Source organism: Protopterus annectens, chromosome 6.part1 (genome assembly GCF_019279795.1).
Source record: "Protopterus annectens isolate FY-2018-M chromosome 6.part1, PAN1.0, whole genome shotgun sequence".
Classification (NCBI taxonomy): Eukaryota; Metazoa; Chordata; order Ceratodontiformes; family Protopteridae; genus Protopterus; species Protopterus annectens.
The window spans coordinates 287,056,036-287,078,915 of NC_056738.1; the positions used below are offsets into that span (position 1 = coordinate 287,056,036).

The following is a 22,880-nucleotide window of genomic DNA, read 5'->3' on the forward strand; positions in this document are numbered from 1 at the left end:
CTCTGGTTTGGAGGACGTTCTGGAAACCCACTTGGGGTTGGCAGTGAATGGAAACAAAATTTATACCCCTGGGTTACAATGTTGAGGACCCATCAGTCCTGAGTGATGGACATCCAGTTTTTTGCATGAAGGGCAAGTTTTCCTCCTAGAGGCACAAGCAATTGGGAGGAGGATAGTCTTGGCATTCCCAATGGAAATGCTCTCTTAAAATATGCAAGGTTTCACCAAAAGAGAAACCCTCTGGAGGGGAGGCAGAGGGAATGGATTCCTCTGCATCTGAATCCTCATAGGGGGATAAGGGCATATCTTTATAATCAGAAAGGTCAGAGTCATCGGACTCCTGGTCTGTAGAACTTGAAGGGGACTGGGGTCTTTGTCTCTTAGCTGGGGAAGGCTGGCTTCCCTAATCAGCATAATAACGTCTTCAGCCATTCTAAGCATTTGTTTTTGTAGCATGGGTGCCTGAGCATGCGCTTTGGTCGTCGGTTTTCTAGGCGTAGTGCGTACTCTGGGCCTAAGAAACTCAGTAGTTTTGGTTAAAAAATAAGTCGTTGGTTTGATTCAAACATCGGTAGGATGAAAAACTCGTTCAGAAGCCAGTGCCTGCACAGCAGCTCCAGACCCATCTAAGGTAAAGACATCCGCTGGTTCCATAGCCGAAGAAGCATCTCACAGCATACCAGACTCTGAATGAGTCTCAGCAGAGGCCTGATCCATAGAAGCGGGCATCAGGGGCCGCAAAGGCGCCTCACTGAGTATCGGCAGACTGGTGACTAGCTTAACGGAAGCATCGTCGGCAGTTTTGGACCCATGCGGTCTGCCTCTGTCTTTATCTTTACGTTTTTTCAGAAGATTGGTAGTCGGATGGCTTCCCAAAGCCATTTCAGAATACGGAGATCAAGAGTGAAATAATTTAGCGACAAAGAGAGCCCGACGACGAATGGTTTGGGAGTTAAACAAGGCACAAAATCGACAGCGAGGGACATCGTGGTCTGGGCCTAAACAGTTGATGCAGTAAGAATGAAAATCTCTGTGAGGTATTTGCTTTCCACAGGCAAGACAACTGTTAACTTTTTCTGACATTGGTTAGAGCAAGAAAAAAGGATCACCAATGGGGTACTTAGCTTTAGAAGACTTCAGGATTATTCAACTCGAAAATGAAAAATTCAGGTAGCGGCCGACCGGCACTTGGGAACTGCTTCTGCTTCAGGCTCCTCCTCGGCAAGAAAGACTGATGTAATGGTGTCGGCTGCCTGTTTTCATACCCCTTACGACCTGACGTCATGGAAGAAGTGACAGCATCCGACACAGAAATACTAAGTCTCTAGTATTCACGCCGACTGAGGGCTGCCTGCAGGCAAATAACCCAAGTGTGATGACTGCAACAGTGAAACACAAAGAACATCAAAAGTTCCCTTTATAAATGGTGATGACAATTTCTTTCATTAACTGTTATTGGAGAGACATGCATGCTAAACACCTGTTGTAACAACACAGATGTAATGATCAGCAGATACTGAACATTACCCTACAGCAGCAGCAGTAGCAACTATACAAATTTTGTAAAAGAAATTACAACGCATATAAAACTAAAAGATTTCCTCTGAGCTACTGCACAACGGTGCCTCCTATATAGAGCCAACAGATATTGCCAATATACTGGCCGACAGATTCAGTGCCAACTTTACCCCTCTCTCCCTCACCAAGGGACCAATCACAATACCAGTAGATAGCCAGGCACCCAGTATTACTGCTGCACAGGTTAAAACAGCACTGTCCAAGGCCAGGAATACAGCTTCTATGGGAACTGACAATATCCCTGGCTGTGTTCTACATGAACTACAGAGTGAACTGGCACCTCACCTGTGTGCCCTGTTCAATCACAGCCTCACCTCAGGCTCTGTTCCTACCGAATGGTGCACTGCTACAGTCAATCCACTCCACAAAGACAGAGTGACTACAGACCCTGGGAACTATCGCCCCATTAGCCTGACAAGTCTGATATTCAAAGCTATGGAACGCATCATCATGGACCTAACAAACAAAGATATAGGGAATCTCCAAACTCTGGATCCCACACAGTTTCATTTTGTGAAGGGTAGATCATGCCTGCTCAACCTGGTCGACTTCTTTGAGTCAGTCACCAGAGCTGTGGATGAAGGCAAGGTGGTTCATACAGCCTACCTTGATCTGGCCAAGGCCTTTGATACCATTCCCCACTCAGGAATCATAGAAAAACTCACCAGACTAGGCATCAACCCCTATATCACTAGGTGGGTTGCAAACTGGCTCACAGATAGAACCCACAGTGTGAAAGTAGCCGATTCCAAGTCAGACTGCTGACCAGTCATGAGTGAAGTCTCACAAGGTTAGGTCCTGGGTCCTCTCCTATTTGGAATCTACTTCTCTAAAGTCCAGGTCAACACGAAGGGACTCTAGCTGACAAAGGGTTCGCAGACAACTGCAAGTTGGGAACTATTACTAACTCCCCAAGTGATGCTGACATCCTACAGAAGGGCCTCACTGAGACCAACAACTGGTGTCAGAACCACGGCCTTAAGCTAAATGCCAAAAAATGTATCGTCATCCCCTTTGGGAATAACCTGATTACCATAAATTACCACATCGATAGTAGTCCCACTGAACACAGAAGGCGTTATAAGAGATCTGGGAACACAGGTTGACAGCAACCTCTATTTTGAGCACCACGTTGCCACTCTGGTCAGAAAGTCCTTCTATGTGACACATCTCATTACTAAGGGTTTTGCATCCAGGAAGAAAGAGGTCATTGTCTCCCTCTACTCTTCCCTCATTATGACAATCATTAGGTAGAATGCCTCATTTGGCAGGTACCTCACTAGACACCTGCAACAACTGGAGAGGCCACAAAAGTACCTCACAAAGAGTATCCTAGGCCTTAAACACTTGTCCTATATGGACAGACTCAAACAACTCCAACTATTCTCTGTCATGTATTGCCTACTTAGAGGTGATCTCTGCTTGACTTACAAAGCCATGTCTGACCCAGCTCTCTTAGAAATGCTAGATCTAAAGAAATCCCAATCCCTCCATACCACATGATCCAGAGACTTCAACCTTATTACCACAATCAACAGAACAAGCTGGAGGGACAGATTCATAACTCAGAGACTGCCCATGCTATGGAATAGACTTCCCATACATGTCAAGCAGAGCACCTCACTGGCTCTCTTCAAGAGAAATCTTGATGAGTGGATGGGAAACAAAAAATTCACCCCGGGGATCACTCCAGTGGCTCTACTCGACAGAGGCACTGGGAACTAAGGTCATGCCACCCAACCTTAGTTCCCAGATGCACTGGGAACTAAGGTTGGGTGGCACAATGCCAGGGTAATCCTATGGGCTATGCTTGTAAAGGTTCCAGGGCCATTAGCCTAGTATACACCTATGAACCTATGCTCTGTATCTCCGTAGTATAAAAAAGCCTGGTTCTTGCAATAAGTTTAGTTTTTTTCTTTTTTTTTTTCCCAGCATCTTTCATTGAAGGGCTTGTTATGGAACAGATGCACAGTATCATTTAGTGTTAACTAAATTCCTCAATAAGTTTTATCGTTTTCCATTTTTTTTTATATCTTTCTTTGAAGACTCGATATTGAAAGCTGCCAAAAGGCTAGCCCATTAGAAAAACGCAGTTACATTTTCTCAAGACTACTTCTGCGATAATAGAATGACAGAAAGAACAGAAATGCCTGCACTTGCTAGTTAGCAAAAACTAGGAAAATTTAAACAGATTCTGAAACAGTTTACAAAATTCTTTGTTACTGTAACTTTGGTTACATACGCCCAAACTCAGAATTAACTGTGAAAGACTGTTACCGTATATTATCAAACAACAAAACTTTACAGGGGAAATAGATTTCTGACAATGTTATTAAAACTGGCACAAAGATTTATAAACCTTAAAGAAATTAAATGGTAATCTTCAATTTACATAGATGTACATTAATAGAAGTTGGAATATATCTTTTTTTATACAATTTTTGTATATCTAGTTTGTGGATAATTTTCAAATGTATCAGTCTACTGAGATTCAGATAATACACAATGGACACAAAATGACCTATTCAAATTAATAACTATTGTGCCCGGGTTGACTTCAGATCTCTGAAAAAAGCTCTATGCTCACAGGGGCCACTCCCTACAGTAAAGCATGTTTGTTTGTTTGTGTCTTTCGGCTTTTCCCAGTTAGGGGTCGCCACAGCGGAACTCCGGTCCGCTAATGATTGGCAGTTGATTTTTACGTACTGGCTTGCCAGGCCTGACGCACAACCTTTAACGAAGGTACGCCCATTCACGCATGTCTCCACGCAGAAGACACTCTAGCTGAGAATCGAACCGGACAGCGTGTTACTGTGAGGCGACAATGCTACCGCAGCACCACCACCGCGGGTCGCCCTACATGTTTGTAAAACCACTCAGACATAGTGAGCACAAAGCCAATACCACATGTCCACAAACTTAAGTCTAATAGTGCATAACATATGCTCATGGCATTGTGTAAACAATAATGTCCTACATGGTGGGCACTCTAGGGAAATAACGATGCTCATTATTTTCCGTAATAATGTTTAGCTTGAAGTGCATTACATTGTTTAGAAGATGGTTCTTGCTTTTGTGTGCACGTGTTTATGTATTCTGATTCTTAAAATACAGAGTGCTAATGAGCCAAAAAAAACAAAACAAAACTACCACAGAAGAGCAAATCTCAAACATCACTCTTCTCCTTTAAACTCCTTATATGTACTAATTCAGAGATTACCATATGCAAAAGAAATGGGAATACTCTGACAAATGGCCATCTCTGAGTTAGCACATATAAAAGTCTGTTTTTTGCTTATTCAGTCTCTGTGTTTCAGGACCCAAAATTTCAAATTGTTACCATTTTGGTAATGCATTGTTATGGCAATGATTAATTCATTTAAAGTCTTTATTTTCATTCTGTTTGTTAAATAGGTGACCACTAAGGACAGATTTCTTTTTATGGCTGACCAAGAAGAACTGTCTAGATAAGTAACTTGCTTACAGTCAAACAGCTGGCAAACAGGAAATGAAGGAACTAAACCATGCCCTGCAGGAGGAAGCACATTAGCAGTTCACAGATCTTATGTGCTAAATGACAGATTAATGTTAAGTGAGCAGATGTTATCAACATGAAAAGCCAATGTAAATAATGAAAGCTAAAAGCCTGCATATGTGAAACATTACTGTACCATTATGACATTTGACCATGCTTATTGATTTGTTACAATTTGAGGTTTCTTTTTATTCTTTTATGAAGGAAACAAAAAAGAAAGACTGTTGTAAGTATTTGTTATAGTTGTAAATGTTTGTTGTAGTTTCATTTATTACTTAATTATTTACATATTTAATGTGCTTACTTTGTGTGGTGTTCCTTGTTTTTAAAATTAGTAGGTAGCGTAGATAGTTTGGAATACAGTATTTCTTTTTTTTTTCAATAATCTGTCTTTTATTGTTTTTCAATTACATAACTACACACTATAAATATGTACAATATATACATGATTGCTTCCAAAAGTTACATAAGCATTATATATTAATACAAATTATTAAAAAAGAAATACAACATGAAAAAGTCAACAGTCTGTATTATTGTTACGATCTATGTCAAATCTAAGATTGAATCAGTCTTATAAAAATGTGTCCTGAGTAATAGTGGATAAGAACCCCTAGGCCAACACAATATTGAAGATTTGCTCCCATATTTTTATATTATTTATGCTTTTCTTATGGTCATTGATTAACAATTTATGCGCTAATATGTGTCTGATTGCTAATATTCTAAAATTTTCCCAAGATGTCTGAATTGGGTTCAACCAGTTTGAAGCTATGTATAGTTTCATCAATAAACAAATAGTCATGATTATGATCTTTTTTGATTTATCTAAGTTACCTGGAGGAATATGTAGGATCATAAATTCCCAAGAGAATGTTGAATGCTGGTATCCCATTTTCTGTAATTGAAGTTTTAATGAATTCCAAAGTTTAAAAATGCATTTGCAACTCCAAAACATGTGAAATAAGTCAGCTGTCTTGGTCTGTACAATATGGACATTTAGGCGAGTTCGTTGAGTCAAATTTATGAAGAATAAGACGGGTATAGTAGGCATTGTTAAATATCATCAATTGTGTAAATAGTAATTTCTGAAGGGACACAGACTTTAATGTTAGATTAAATGCTTCCAAGATCTTGCTGTCGTCAACTAATATTAATTTTTCCCTCCAATAATTCGATAACAGAATATGTTTATTGTATTTCATCTCTTTTATCAGTTTATATGAAGTAGTTATATATTTTTTATCTTGTATCAGAGCTTCCCACAGATTACGACATATATTTAATTTCTCTTCATTAAAATCAAAGTTATTAAAATAATTTATAGCCAGATTTTTAAGTTGTCTCATGATAATTAGATAGGAAATAGGAAGACTTTTCTCTTTTAAAATATCGTGAACTGATACCCCAAGAAAGGGGTAGAGATCCAATACAATTAAATCCTTTATTAGGGGGAATTTTTGTAAGTCTATCAACTTATTCCCAATTACTAAATTTGGGTTCTTGTGAAATGGTTGAAACACCATCATATATTTTAGTAGGTTTAATGAGGTAAAAAGATTTTGAATTGAAGTTACATAACTTTTAATATGTTCCATTAAGTCATATTTACTGAGTGTTCCTCTATTCAGAAAGGGTAGAGCTTTACAGTTAATTCCCACTTTAGTTACATGTCTGTAGGTTAAGACCAGCCATTTTGGCGCCCATTTCAGACTGCCTCTATCAAAGTGAATCACCCTTAAGATTCTGTTGGCATTAATTGTCAAGTAATAAGTTTCAAAATCTGGTAAATATAAACCTCCTCTATTCTTTGGAGCCATCAGTTTCTCATATGTTATCCTCGTTTTCCTAGGTTCCCAAAGAAATCTCCCTAGTCCTATATGAAGCTGTTTAAAAAATTTCCTCATGATTCTAAGTTGTGTAGCTCTAAGTATATATAATATTCTGGGAAGAACATTCATTTTGATAATTGCAGTTCTTGCCATCATTGGTAGTTTCAGTTTACTCCATCTTTTCAAATCCAATGTTATCTGATCCCAAGTTGACTTAACATTATTTATAAAAATCTCTATTATCAGTTGAAAATACAATACCCAGATATTTTGTTTTTTCTTCCTTCACTACTTGTCCTATCAATGGTGGCAATGAAAAAGGTGTAGGAGTCTTTAATGGGAATATTTTGGATTTCTTAAAATTCAGTTTATAATTAGAGATTTTCTCAAAGTCTTCTATTGCTTTTAATATTTTCTCGGTGTCTGACACTGGTGTGGTACAATATATATTTAAATCGTCTGCGAAAGCAGCCATATTTATTTTCATACCATATAGTGTTGGAGGATTGTAAAAAACATTTTGTTTAAGGTGTAAAAATAATGGTTCCAAATAAAGATTAAACAAAATAGGAGATAATGGGCACCCTTGTCATGTACCATTTTTAATTTGTATTCTTTTAGAATATTCTTGATTGATAAATATATTTGTATATGCGTTATTATATATTTTCCTTAATGTTAGAATGAAATCCGAAGGTAAATTAAAGTATGATAACATATCAAATAGGTATACCAAGTTAACTCTGTCAAATGCTTTCTGTGCGTCAATTATGAGTGCATAAATATTGAGATTTTTGTACTTGGTGTATGAAATTAATGTGTGAAGCGTTAATGTATTATCAGTGGTCTGTCTCCCATCCATAAATCCCGCCTGTTCCTCTGATATTAATAAATTTGTGACCTTTTTCAGTCTATTTGCCAGGATGGATGTCATAATTTTCATATCTATGTTCAATAGTGAAATGGGTCTGTAATTATCTGGGTTTTTAGCGTCAATTTTTTCTTTCGGTATCAAAATAGTCTTAGAAGCATTAAAGTGAGGATCATTGATTTTATTTTGAAATATATAATTAAATGTCTGTGAAAGTATTTTACTCAAAATCTCATTAAAAGTTTTATAAGGAATACAGTATTTCTAACTATGCAGAGGTGGTGGTGATATGACAGGAGAACAAAAGGCAATATATAGAGGTACAGGTGGAATCTAGGGAAATGGAGAGAGGTGGAAATACTTAACTGATTCAAATGGATAATTAAACTAGTAGTGGATGAATACAGAAGTAATGATGGAATAGTAGGCATCCCAGAGTAGGATGACATCAAGGCAGTGAAGAAGGGAGGATAATTCCAGAAACAGAGGCTGGAGTAGGAAAAGAGTAGGTTGGGAGCTGCAGATGTGCCAGCATTAAATGGGACAAGGAGGAAATGGGATTGTGAAACTTATGGGGAGATGAAGGATTAACTTCGGTGATTAGAGGAATCTCAGATGTAGAGTCAGGAGGAAAGCATCAAGGTGGTACTGAGAAGAGAGATGGGCACTATGTTATTTATATGAATATTTAGGGAGCAGAAGAGGCAGGGCTGAGTACAAGGGAATAAGGATGTGCAAGGAAGAAGAGTCATGATGAGACAGGAAATACAGGATGGACTAGGGAAATATATTTATTCCAATTTACTTATGCAGAAGTTGGGGAGGGAGTATAAGTTCTAAGGAATGAGGAGTTTCAATATTCTTGTGAGAAAATAAGGAAGAGTTGCATAAGCCAGTAGGGTCCAAAGGCAGTGACTACAGCAGTAAGTCATATGTGGAGTAGAAAAGAAAAAGGACAAAATGGATTCACAGTGACCTTTTATACATGCTTTGGTACAGAACTACAGAAAGCAATTTTATGATATGTCAGACAAAGGTACGATTCCTGACTGTGATAAAAGCCAAAGCAGTGGTTTTAAGAAAAGGAATAGTAAACCAGGAAGACACTAAGAATTTCAAATGGATTTCTTTAACTGAGGCGTATTCAGCTGGAAAAGGATGGACTGGCCAACATATGGCAGATGCCCATAATGGTTTTGTAAAAGGGAGATGGTCTACTGACCATTGGAGGTTATTACTAAATTCTGTAGCTTGGGTAGAAAAGAAAGGTCAGGAAAAGCTGGTGTGGTATTAATGGTTATTAACATGAAATGTAACATGGTCAACAAAATATTTTGATTAGATCTTTAAAACAGGTGGAGGGGAAGAATTTTTTTTTTTTTGCAGGGAGTGATTATACTGTACAGTAGTCCATAAGTAAGCATTATGTTTAAAGAGTAGCTATAAGGGTGGATGATACTATGAACTGGAAAAAAGCAGGGATACCATCTTTGAGCTAATCTGTACCTCAGGGTTCAGTCCTGGGACCGCTCTTGTTTGGCATCTACTTCTCTGAAGTACAAGCCAACACTAAGGGACTCTGGCTAACAAAGTCCGCAGATGACTGCAAACTGGGAGCCATTATTGACTCCCCAAATGATGTGGATATTCTACAAAAGGGCCTTACAGAAACAGGTGCTTGGTGCCAGAGCCATGGGCTCAAGCTCAATGCCAAGAAATGTATAGTTATCCCCTTTGGGAAAAAAACATGTACCCATGAATTACCACATAAGTGGCAGTACACTAAACACCGAAAGTGTGATAAGAGACTTGGGGACACAGGTGGACAGTGGTCTCACCTTCAATAACTGAGTCTATATTAAAAGAATGAACATTTACTTACTCGAATACCTAAACACTGACATGTCTTCATTGAACCGCAAAACATCGATCGTCCAGAAGCACGAAATCGGAAACACTGAATCGTCATGGTTAGCCCTTCTGCGGTATAGCTCCGTAAGGTAAGTGTGCGATAGTTACAGACCTTAGGGTTAGTGTGCGGGTTAAGTTAAGTGCATACATGGTGGTATATGCAAGATTTAGTGTAGGGTTAGAAGTAGGGTTTAGTTTAGGGTTAGAAGTAGGGTTTTGGTTAGTGTATGTATATGGTTTATTTAGTTTGTTTGTGTAGGTAGTATGTAGCGGGCGGTGGGGTGGGACAACTATAACGGTTCAACTTTTTGAATTTCGTGGTTTAGGGCATTCAGTGTATTTGCGGTTCGCAGAATATGTGTCGGTGTTTAGGTATTCGGGTAAGTAAACGTCCATGCTTATAATATAGACCCCAATAACCACATCACCACAACAGTCAGGAAATCCTTCTATGTGGCACACCTCATCACTAAGGGCTTTTCATCCAGAAAAAGGAGGTCATTATCCCACTGTATTTACACTTATTAGACTCATTATAGAACACAATGCTCCGGTTGGCATTTACCTCTCAAGATATCTGCAACAACTGGAAAGGTCGCAGAAATACCTCACTAAAAGAATCACAAGCTTAAAGCAGATGCCCTATGTTGAGCATCTAAAAAAAGTCCAGCTATACTCTGTCACATACCGTCTACTCAGAGGTGATCTCTGCTTAACATACAAGGCCATGTCAAACCTAGAGCTGTTGGACATGCTACACTTAAAGAAATCCCAATCTCTCAGATCCACACACTCCAGGGATCTAAACCTTGTCATCACAATGAACAAAACATGCTGGAGGGATAGGTTCCTGACCCAGAGACTCCCCAGACTCTGGCATAGACTGCCCATACATGTCAAGCAGAGCGCCTCTTTGGCTCTATTCAAAAGGAACCTTGACGATTGGATGGGAGATAGGAAATTCACCTCGGAGATCATGTCAGTCACCCTGCTAGACAGGGGTCCATGGAAGTAAATACTGTGGGAAGAAATAGCCAGGGGAATGTTATGGCTAGGCTTGTATAGGCCCTAGGGCCGATAGCCTAGTACCAACCTATGAAACTATGAACCTATAATACTGACTGAAGAATGTGTCAAAGGATCATAAAATTATTGGGACGGTAAGGGAGAAAAGGAAGGCAGAGCAGCATTAATAGTTTGCTGATGACTGCATTACTGTGCAGCAGAATGTATAGGAGATGCTACTAAGGGGTATTAGCTTTGTTCAAGAAATTTGAGGAAGAGGTGGGGCTGCAACTTCACTCAAAGAAATCTATAATGATTAGAAATGGTAAAGGAGGTAGGGCAGAAAGTACAGTTGTGTACACTTACCATAAATGTAGATGTTCACGTGTATTCACTGCTGCAGTCATCACATTTGGGTTATCCCTGCCAGGGTAGCCCTCAGTCGGCCTGAATACCAGGCGCTTAGTATTTCTGCATCGGTTGCCGTCGCTCCAGAAATGACGTCAGGTCATCAGTGTTATAAATTAAGGCAGCCGATGCCATTATATCAGTTTTTCTTACCCTACCTGTCAGGAGCCCACAGGAGGGAGCTAGCTTATGGTGGAAAAACACCACCAGTAAACAGTAAATTCCAAAAAATCCTTGTAAGGATAGAGAGAGAGAGAAATTGAGAGAGAGAGAGAGAAGGGGGATGGAGGGAGGGAAACCAGGACTGCAACAGTGAATACACTCGAACATCTACATTTATGGTAAGTGTACACAACTGTACTATTTTCTTCATGTTTCACTGTTGCAGTCATCACATTTGGGTTGATTCCCAAACCTGAAGAAAAGAGTGGAGGCAGTCAAGAAGACTGGGGGCTGGCTAGGGTGCCCTGCAAGACTGCTGTGGCAAAGCCTGCCCTGGATTTGGAGAAGATAGGCAGGTGGTAATGCTTGATGAGTGTATGAACAGATGTTCATGTTGTAGCTTCCAGGATGTCCCTTGTGGGGACCCCTCTGAGGAAAGCTGCAGAGGTGGGGGTTGCTCGGGTTGAATGTGTCCTGACCCCCTTGGGGGGAGGTTTCCCACACTGCTTGTAGCAGAAATTAATGCAGTGTGCTATCCATTTGGAAATGGTTTGTTTAGATATGGCCATGCCTTCTGCTCCTGCAGCAAAATTGACTAACAATTGATCAGTCTTTCTAAATGACTTAGTCCTGTCTAGGTAGAATCTGAGCTGTCTGTGCACATCTAGAGAGTGCAGAATCCTTTTCCTCTTGTTTTGTGGGTTAGGGAAAAAGTAGGCAAATGAATGGATTAGTTGAGAGCCACACTGGATACCACTTTTGGCATGAAGGATGGGTTAGTCCTGAGGGAGACCCTATCAGCATGGAAAATGATGAAGGACTCTACAGACATTAATGCTTGTAGCTTGGATACTCTTCTAGCTGAAGTGATGGCCAGAAGCAAGGCTGTCTTCCAAGAGAGGAACTTTAACTCTGCTGATGCTGCTGGTTCAAAGGGGGGAAGGGTGAGCTTTTCCAAAATAAAGTTAAGGTCCCAAGCTGGAGTAGGTGCTCTTCTGGGTGGCCTCAAGTTGTTAGCCCCTCTTAGAAACTGTTGGGATGAGAAGGTTGGAGAAAAGAGGTGGCTGTGCTCAAATGAGAAGAGATGGCAAAGGCATGAATTTTAATGGAAGAGAATGATAGAACCCTGTGTAGTAGGTCAGCCAGGTAATCCAGGATGAGAGGTAGGGAGGGCTGTGCAGTTCCAGCTCCCTTTGCCTGGATCCAGGTGCAAAACCTTTTCCACTTGTCAGCATAAGACTTTCTAGTGCTAGGGCGTCTGGCCTCATGTATAACATCTATAACTCGTTTGCTTAGATTGGCAGCTTGTGCAGTAGTCCGGGAATAAGCCAGGCTGCCAGATTGAGGGTCTGCAATTGGGGATGCATGAATTCTCTGTTCCTCTGGGTCAGGAGTGCTGGGATCTGAGGGAGATTCCATGGAGGCAGTAGTGACAGGCTGTGAAGCAGAGGGTACGTGCTGGTGTGGCCACTCTGGGGCAATCAGGATTGTCCTTGTTTTTTCCTCTCTTATTTTGAGCAGTATCCTTATAATGAGCGGTAGAGGAAGGAATGCATAAACCGAGAGGTTGACCCACAGGAAGGATGGAGCATCCACTTTCCAGGCCTTGCTGTGAGGTTCCCTGGTACAGAATTTGCTGAGCTGATGGTTGGAGTGGGAAGCAGAGAGGTCGAACTTCAGGGTGCCCCATTTCCAGGTTACAAGGGTGAAGGTTCTTTGGTCTAGTTGCCACTCATGTTGGTCCAGAAGATTTCTGCTTAAGTTGTCTACCAGAGAGTTTAGAGAGCCTGTCAAGAATTGTGCTAACAGGTGTAGTTGCATGGCTGAGGCCGTGTGCCAAAGTGTCATGGCGAGCCTGCACAGAGGGTATGAGCGAATCCCTCCCTGCTTGTTGATATACCACATCACAGTGGTGTTGTCCGTTTTGATCAGTAGAGGCCCTGGGGAGACTAGGGGTCTGAAGGCTGTCAGAGCTTGCTGAACAGCTAAAATCTCTTTTTGATTGATGTGCAGATGTATTTGGTTTAGGCTCCATTAGCCCTGAATGCACCTGCCATCCAGGTGTGTACTCCAGGCATAGTCTGATGTATCTGTGGTGAGGGTCTGGGTGGCATGGGGTTGTGAGAAGGGTAGTCCCTTGTTGTGGTTGCATGCTGTTGCCCACCAAAGGAAATCTTTCCTTAAACAAGGCATCATTGCTGTAAGAGTTTCCAGGTCCTGGGAGTGTTGACACCAAAGGTTTCTTAGGTAGTATTGTAGTTTCCTCGTATGCAGTCTGGCATATGGAATGAGTAGAATGCAAGAATCCATGAACCCCCGAGCTTGCAGGATTTTCATTGCTGATAACTGGGGTCTGGTGGCTAGTTGAGAGAAGTAGGTTGTCAGGTAGGTTTGTTTTTCTGGTGTAAGGAATGCCATTTGGGATGCCGTGTCCAGTCTTGCTCTCAGGAATATAATTTTTTGCGTGGGTACTAGTTTGGATTTCTTTTCATTGATAGTATACCCCAAGGAGGTCAGTAGGTCCTTTACAAAGGTCAGGTGCTTTAGCAGCTTTTCCTGACTGTCTGCCTGAATCTGGCAGTCATTTAAGTATGGGTAAATTTGTATATTTCTTTGTCTAAAAAAAGCAATGGCAACTCTGGGAGCAGTGGATAAGCCAAAGGGAAGCACAGAGAACTGAAAGTGCAGTGATCCTGCCCTGAAGCGGAGATATTTCCTGCAAGATTCCCTGATTGGGATGTGTAGGTAGGCCTCTTTTAGGTCTAGGGTGGCTAACCAAGCATCTTTGGAGAGGAGAGGTAGACGCTGCTGGAGGGTGAGCATTCTGAATTTTGGTATCACCAGGAAAGTGTTTAGAATGGATATATTGAGGATGGGGTGCCAGGTGCCCTCTTTTCTGGGTACCAGGAAGAGTCTGGAGTAGAAACCTTGGCCTACCTCCTCTGTAGGAACATGCTCTATTGCCCTCATCGACAGCAGGGAAATTACTTGCTTTTTGGCCTCTGCCTACTGGTTTTGGGGAGGATCTGGGAACCCTTTTGGGGTTGGTAGAGTGTGGAAATAAAATTTGTATCCCTGGGACACTATGTTGAGGACCCAGCGGTTGTTGGTAATGGTGGCCCAGGTGCTTGCGTGGAAGGACAGTTTTCCTCCTAAGGGCAAGAGCAGGTGGACGGAGGGAGGGGGTGGAAGTGTAAAGTCACTGCAAGTTCTTACCATGAGGGGATGGCTTAGCACTCCCTGGTTTTGAAGATGTGGAACTCCATTGTTTAGATCTCTGCATTCCCTGGGGCTGCTGTCTGGGGGGGTCTATTTCCCTGGGGTCTGGGCTGAGCTGACCTGGAGGGGGCAAGAAAGGACAAGTGCTTGGAGGGACAATGCCTACTGAACCTCGGTGGCTGGACCTGCAAGAAGTCTTTAACTGGCTGCATAGATTTAGCTTTTTCTTCCATCTTTTTTAAGACCACCTCTGCCTTGGTGCCAAATAAGTTGTCTTTGTGCAGTGGTGCGTCCAATAATTTGGACTTGACATGGTCTAGCAAGGGCTGTTCCTTAAGCTAAACCTGCCTTCTAAGGACAGAACCAGTGACTGCTGCCCTGCAAGATGCTTCTAGGGCGTCAAAACCACATTGTAAGGTGTGCTTAGTTACTTGACTTGCAGAATGCATTAACTCTTTATTTTCTGCACAAGCAGGAAAAGAAGATTTTTTTTTGTTTGATGAGTTCCATGGTATGTTGCTGATATTTCAGAATATGGAACTGACAATTTAGTGCTCTAATAGCAAGAGTAGCAGAGATGTATACTTTTTTACCCCATCTGTCTAATGCTCGGGAATCCCTATCTGAGGGGGTGGGATTCTTAGCAGAAGTTGCTTTAATTCCTTTAGGTCCTTGAGAGATAATCACGGGGTTAGCAGTAGGATTTTTGAAAAGAAATTTGTGAGAATCTGGGACTCTATAGTATCTGTCTGGTTTCCTGGGAGCAGGAGGAAGGGTGTCAGGAGTCAAACTGGATTCTATAAAAACATCATCCACAACATCCACGACAGGAGAACTGGCCAGAGGTCTGTGCTGTGGAAGATCTAAGAATTCCCCGAGTCTCTTTTTTTGACTGAGGGTAGTCCTGACATTCCCATTGGAAATGTTCCCTTAAGGTATTTAGGGTTTCCCCAAAGGAAAAGTCCTCGGGTGGAGAGGCTGAAGGGATGGATTCCTCTGCATCAGAATCCTCATAAGCTGAGAAGGGTTGCATATCTTCATATTCAGATGCATCAGTCATTGGACTCCTGTTCATATAAAACTATTGGGGGCAAATCTCTTTTTCTTTTGGAAGGGGTAGCCTGGCTTCCCCTGATAGGCATTATAAGGTCTTCTGCCATTTTAAGCATCTGAGACTGAGGCAAGAAAGCAGGTGCCTGAGATTGGGTCATCTGTTTGTTGGGTGTGGTTCGTACCCTGTGCCTTAGAAACTCAGTAGTTTTCAAAAGAATGGAAGACGCGAAAGCAGTCGTCAGTCTGTGTTGAGAATCAGTAGTGCAAAGTACTTCCTCAAAAGCCGGTGCCTGCTCAGCAACTCTGGACCCATCCATGGTAGAGACATCCGCAGGATCCTTAGACGATGAAGAGTCTCGCAGCATACCGGACTCCAAAAGGGTCTCGAAAGTGGCCTGCAAATCCACAGAAGCAGGAATCAGGGGCTGCAGAAGTGCCTCACTGAGGACCGGAGAACTGACGACTAGCTTAACGGAAGCGTCATTGGCAGTTTTGGATCTGTGCAGTCTGTCTCTGTCTTTATCTTTATGTTTTTTCAGAAGATCTGCTGTTGAATGGCTTACCAAAGCCATATCGGAATTCAAGGACTGAGAGCAAAATGATCTAGCTACAATAAGGGCCTGACAATGTACAGTTCTGGCGTTGAACAAATCACAAAAGCGACAGCGAGGGACATCGTGGTCTGGGCCTAAGCAAGTGATGCAGTAAGAATGAAAATCTCAGTGTGGTATTTGCTTTCCACAGGCAAGACAATTGTTAACTTTTTCTGACATCAGTTAGAGCAAGAAAAAAGGATCCCCAACAGGGTACTTAGCTTTAGAAGACTTCACCTTCAATTCGGAAATGAAAAAACTCAGATAGCGGCCGACCGGCACTCGTGCGAACTGCTTCTGCTTTGCGCTCCTCGGCAAGAAAGACTGATGTAATGACATTGGCTGCCTTAATTTATAACACTGACGACCTGACATCAGTCCTGGAGCGATGGCAACCGATCCAGAAATACTAAGCCTCTGGTATTCTGGCCAACTGAGGACTACCCTGGCAGGGATAACCCAAATGTGATGACTGCAACAGTGAAACACGAAGAACATCTACGATTATGATGTTTAAAGGAGACAGAAAACTATTTGGGTGAGAAGGTATAACGAACATCAAGAATGAGTAAGGAAAGAAAGTATGCTGAAATAAAGGAAAACGTGGTTATATTTTAGAAAACTAGGGAAAGTAAACATATAGGAGGGAGAAATTAAATGGTTAGTTGTATTTGTTCCATCCTTAGTACTCTATCTTTTAATAGTTAGAAAACAGGCAAAAGTGATAAAATAGGTGCAAAATGTGTGTGTAAGTTTATATGAAAGAGAAAAAAGAATGTGTACTGAGGAAATCAACATGCAGATGGAAATCAAGTCAGGGAGGGAAAGTGGAAACTTAACTTTAGGAGTTTACAAGCACTGGAGAATGACAAATTAAGGTTGTTGCAGTGGGAGAAAAGAAAGGAGGCTGGATACTCAGAAATGACAGGGTGGCTGGAAAGGAAAACAGACAAAGAGCTGAATAAGAGTTTACAATGTACAGTTACAATAGGTAGCAGGGATTCATATGGATTTTAAGGCAACTGAGTTTGATTATCACTTATGGATTGCCAGTACTCACTATTAGGCTATACATACTTTTTATGGGAGGGTTAGCCAGTAAAAAAAAGGGTGACATTGTGCATACTCACCCAATTTTCTAGAAGCTGTTTGAAAGATGATAGTGTATTACTCTGTTGAATCTTCAGAGATGGATAGTTCCAGAGTAGGGGAGGCACTGCATGATAAATCTGTCTTTACATTTGATTTTACTTATCTACTGGTGAAGATTTAGGTACCTGTTTTTAATATGTATGGATCTATTAGAATTGTGGAGATCCAGGACAAGTGGGTCTCTAATGCTCCGGAAGGAGAGGCACATATGCCCCCTCAAGAGGCAGAAAGATACTGAATAAAGGGACTGCCTCTTATGGTAGCGTAGTACCTTTAAGCCAACAGCCTTCTTAGTTAGAAACCTCTGGTGTCTTTCTAATTTGTGATATGTTTAATAAACAAACTTCCAAAGAGGGCATTGCACTCAATAATTAGCTTAATCAATGATGAATATAAGAGAATTATGACCTCCTCAGATGAAGATGATACTCCCTTGGCAATAAGCTGTGCTAAGTAAAGGATTTTCTGATTATTGTTGTCATATAGTGACTGAAAGAGAGGAAATTATTAACTTACGTTCCATGTTCCCCAAATAAATTTTCATTCTGACGTAGGGTATTGTCTGCGCTGTTGGCTGGGAAGAGGGTTTGTCTACCAAATGCGAGGATAAAACACTTCTTTGCATTTAATCTGGGACCATTCTCAGTACACCAAGTATTTATGAGTGTAAGTTCTTGCTGAAGGATTATGGTATCAGAGGGCGACTTGACAGTAACTCCCAGTTAGCAGTTATCTGCAAACGTCATTTGCCAGTGGTCCTGATTTCCAGACCAGATATCAGAAAATGTAAATACCCAAAAGGAGGGGTTCCAGTGCTGATGCCTAGGGGACACCACCGGTTACCCTCGTACTTTCTAATGAGGCACTTGATGCTTACACTGTATGTGTTCAACCTTTTAGTCAGTTTGCTCGCCATCATACTGCATAGGCATACATTTTTAAAGCATTAAGCTTACTTAAAATGTTAGCATAGGGTACAGAGTTGAACACCTTTGCCAGGTCAAGATGTGCGATATGAATAGCAGGACTACTGTTGACAACCTGTGCAATCCACAAAGAAGTTGACCAGACTGATTAGGCAGGATCTTCCATTGATAAAGACTACTTGCTGATGGGTCAATCCTAATGAGCTTTTTGACACTATAGTTTATGAGGTCAGTTAAAAGACATTTTATGGCTTTACAAATGAGGCAAGTCAGGCTTATAGGTCATTAGTTCCTGGGGTTGGTGGTACGGCCAGCCAGATGGAGGGGCATAACAAGCATAGTGCTTCAAACTTCAGTGATAAAAATAGTATTTAAACTTAAGTTAAGCAGTTTGAAGTGCGGTTCTGTGGGAGCAAGATTATCATTATTTACTAAATAGCCAGGTACCTTGTCAGACCCTGTGGAAGACATCATTTTGGTCTTATAAAGCACCTTCAAAACATGTTCCTTTGTAATAGTAAGTGGTTTAAGGAATTTGGAGATTTGTGGACTTTGGAAAGCAGTTTTTGAAATAAAATGAGCACCTAATTTATTTGCTGTCATCTACCATTAATTGTCACAATTTATATTCTCTACATTTTGCTTTAAATATTTGTTTACAGTTTACTGCTTCTATTATTTACCAGCCAGCTAAAGGTAATAGTAACATTACATTAGTACATACGACTCAGGCGTTTGTGGATGCTGGATAGATGTTAGCAATTAATTTGTTTGCTAGAATATTTTCATTGTCTATAGGCTATGAATGGGTGGCATCACTTTAAACAATTCAGAGTAATGTTGGGCATGTTTGCTTGGTGAATGAGTTATGATCAGCATTGTTAGCTACAGAAAGAGTAAAGCAGCTTGAAGGACATCTAGAGGAGAAGTGTAACAATCAGGAGGTTTGGAGGCTGATCAGGAAAGCAAAGGAGTTATCTAAAAGAATTTGGGACAGAGAGAGAGGGCAAGAGAAGTGAGTTTATGGAAATTAAAATGTGGTTGATTAAAAAATGGAGTAGCAACAAGATGTGCGAAGAAAAGTAGCAAATAATGAAGAATCTGAAAAAGTGGGTTCAGTTTCTGAATTAAAAATGAAGCTTATGCAGAGGAGGTCAAAGATCAGGGAATGATTAAGGAAGAGGAATGGTGGGAGAAGGCAGCATGTTGGAGATGTGGTAAAGATGAGGCTCATAACTTATACATATGTGTGTGTGTGACAGGAGTGATGGAAGGTGTCAAAACGGTGGGAAATGCTAATGACTCAAGGGGCATTAGTGTATGAGTAGGTAATGGTGAATAATTGTTTTTTTCTGCCTTTTTGGCACACAATGGAAATGGGACATGGCTAATAAGCAGTTTAAGGAACTTGGAAGGGAATGAATTTTATGAAACTAAAGTAGAAAGATATGCAAAAGTGGAAGTGAGGAAGGTTTTGGTGGCTCTGGTTATCTTTTCTCTTGGGGCAGTTACTGAAAGTAAGGGGGTGTTTGAACACTGAAGTAAAAAAGACAGTCCAGAATCTGTCTTCAGCAGGATCTAGCTATCTTATTAGTAGGATCTATGTTTAACAAATTATCCTGACAGTTGTGTGGGGTAAAAATGTGGGAATGGCCAACTCTGTACGAGGAAATCATGTCAGAAATGAGAGAGAGGGTATCACAGATTGACAGAACTAATGTAAGGAGTATCTGGCTTTTGCCAGAACATGCAGCTCTGCAGTTATTGGATGAGTTTTCAAATACTGTAACAGTTTCTGCCGTGAGTTGAAGAGTGCTACAGCTACACATCCTTGAAGATTATTCTGCACATGCTTAGAGAATTGTTGGCATTCTGCATAGTCACTGTGTAAGAACTGCAGGAGGCTAGTCTTTTTTAACATCAGCATACATCTCTTGCGTTGGGCACAAGGCTTTTGAGAATTACATCACAGAGTCATCTTATATCATTTTAACAGTTTATGTACAGCTTGTCATGAAATATTATGTAAAAATGTACTTGATTAAAGAAAAACTTATTGCAATGCAGCATTCAGTATGCAAAAGCTGACAGAATTCATAAACGGAGTAGTTAGTTCCTGTTACGTTTCAGTGCTGAAACATCTGCCTCACACAGCTGATCCCATTATTGGCTGCACTCTTCTCTAAGACCACAGCATTCATAATATACCTACAACAAACCTGAAGCTCTTTGTATATCCAACTGGTCCGTCTAAATATTACTGCTCTGTTTTCCCTTTTTCTAGCTCTCTCACATACAGTTAAGTTTGCAGGTTAGAGGCCTACTGCAATTTACTATTTCATTCCCTTTTCAATCAACTTGAGAAGTCTAGAAGTATTTTGACAGGTAATGGAAATTTTCAGAGCCATTAGAGTCATTCCTATTTTTTTTTTTGCTTCTTCACATAATATTACAACTTGTCATAGAAAAAAGAAAAGAAAAAAATGTTAGTTTCAGATCCATGAAGAGTACGACTTGTGTGTCCTAAATATAACTAGCTGTCTTGTGGTGACATTTTAAGTAAGGAGACACATAGGGTTGTCTGCTTCCACTGTGTCATCAATATTTTACATACTATTGATGTCTTTTAGAGTAACATTACTGATGTCTATGCAGTAAATACACACACAAACGCATATTTAGATTTAGAATAACTCATAAGTCATGGCACCTCTGCATGATACTTCCCACATACCTTGATGAGTCATACTCTGCCCTGTAGCATCCATTCTAACATGTTGGAGATAGTTGTGACACCGTTCTTTGTGCTCCTCCAGGGAACTGCGCTGCTTGTAGCTTCGGCCACAGTAGTTGCACTTGTGTGGCTTGCCCACTGCGGGAAGAAAAGCATACAAGTTATTTAATTCGACTTAGGAGTACACTAAATCTATTACTGATTAAAAGATGCACTGTGATGCTGCTAAAGAGCACCGCACGAACCAGGCCAGCAGTTCACTTCCTATGAAAACTGCTGTCGCATCACATCTTCAGGTGAAATTAAAACACAATGAATGATTAATACAGAAACAAACTACGAGTCTGAAATGGGTAGAAACCACTTCAAACACGCCAGTGTATTAAAATCAGTCTGATCAATGTAATACTGGTTTACACCTGTACAGTTTCCAGTCACTCCACCACTTTAATAGCCCTGAAAACAAACTAGTAAAACAAAGCTCATTTTTGCAGCTTATTTCCTTTAATTTACTCCTTACAGCTTAAGAAGCAAACCCTCCTTCATATCACCCACCTTTCCCATTTTGGTAAAAATCATTCAGCGTGAAAACAGTTAATACCACTTTTTTTGCAGGTTATGACATTTTTTAAATGTGTAGGCTGTGTAAACTTTTGACAGTCTACTTTTAGAATGAGTCTTACCAAATGTGTCATTCACCATGGGCTACTACCACTGATGGCGTGTACATTTTCCCTCTTAAGCCCCCATAACCCTTGCCACTTTTCACTCTTTGAATGGAGACATTCATTTTTTTTTCTTCTTCTTTACTATTTTTGAAATAAAATGCCTGCTCCACAGTTTCCAAGCAGTGACAAATCTTAATTTCATATGGTCTCACTGTTGTCTAGTATCATGTCAATGTTGCAGTTAACTATAACCCTACCATATTTTAGTGTACTAGTACTTAACTGGATTGTATTTCTAATTAAGTACACACCTCTTTCTTCTCCCTGTGTAAATGACTACAGCTTATTTAGTTGCACAATTTTATTAGTCACTCATGCATATTACTTGACTGAATACTCTGTATTACACAGTCATTCATTCTCTAATACCTCCTTTAATTAAGTCTGGCATCTAGTAACAGTCAAAGCCTATACCTCCAAAAAGCAACTATAATGCAAACAACCAATCATGGACATGAAAGCAGTCCATCACAGACGGCATATACATATTTACATGGGGACCACACAACAAAAGCTGGTAAATCAGAAGGATTGCCATTTCATCTGCTCACAAGGTTATGGATGTGTCAGGAGATTGGAGAAAACACATGCAGTGCTGGCAGTGCAATATGTTGCACATTCACCTTTCCTGCAAAAGGCTGAGGTTCTATTCCCACACCAGGTTGATGGATTGTGCAACATAAGGAGGGTGCTGAACACCTGAGTGTGATGCCCTTCAAATGAGATGTTAAACAGAGGCTCCAGCTACCCGAGTTAGTGGTAGATCAGGTGGACATAAATTCTACTGCACCTACCAAAAAGAGTAGGGAAAGTTCCTCAAACTCCTGGCCAAATTTCTCCTAGTAGTATACATACAACCTTGGTTCTGCTAGCCTAATTGGACTAACCCACGCAGCAAAGGATAAGTAAAATATACCCAAACAAAAGGATAGTCAGAATCAGAAGATATTTCATATGGGAATGAAATTGGGAAGCCAAGTGCTGTGAAACAGTAACATTAACTATTATACCACTAGAGACACTAAGGTTAAAGTGCCAGAAACTGTACACATTGTTCTGACATGCAACTAACGGGATAATGGATAATGAAAAATGGTGAATTTTACAAGGTGGTGTTGGAAGACATACATTTGTATTCATGTTTTGCAACAAAACTTAATTTACAGTGTTCTG

General features: G+C 40.7%; 1 protein-coding gene across 3 annotated transcripts in view; it reads right to left on the reverse strand.

Annotated features, from left to right (window-relative positions):
- IKZF2 (IKAROS family zinc finger 2) overlaps positions 1–22,880 on the reverse strand; it is a 932,087-nt gene that overhangs the window by 151,135 nt on the left and 758,072 nt on the right. For all 3 annotated transcript variants that reach the window (XM_044075710.1, XM_044075712.1, XM_044075711.1), the window contains exon 6: positions 20,980–21,117. In XM_044075710.1, the coding sequence (XP_043931645.1) occupies positions 20,980–21,117 (138 nt within the window). The remainder of the gene's footprint in view (positions 1–20,979; positions 21,118–22,880) is intronic.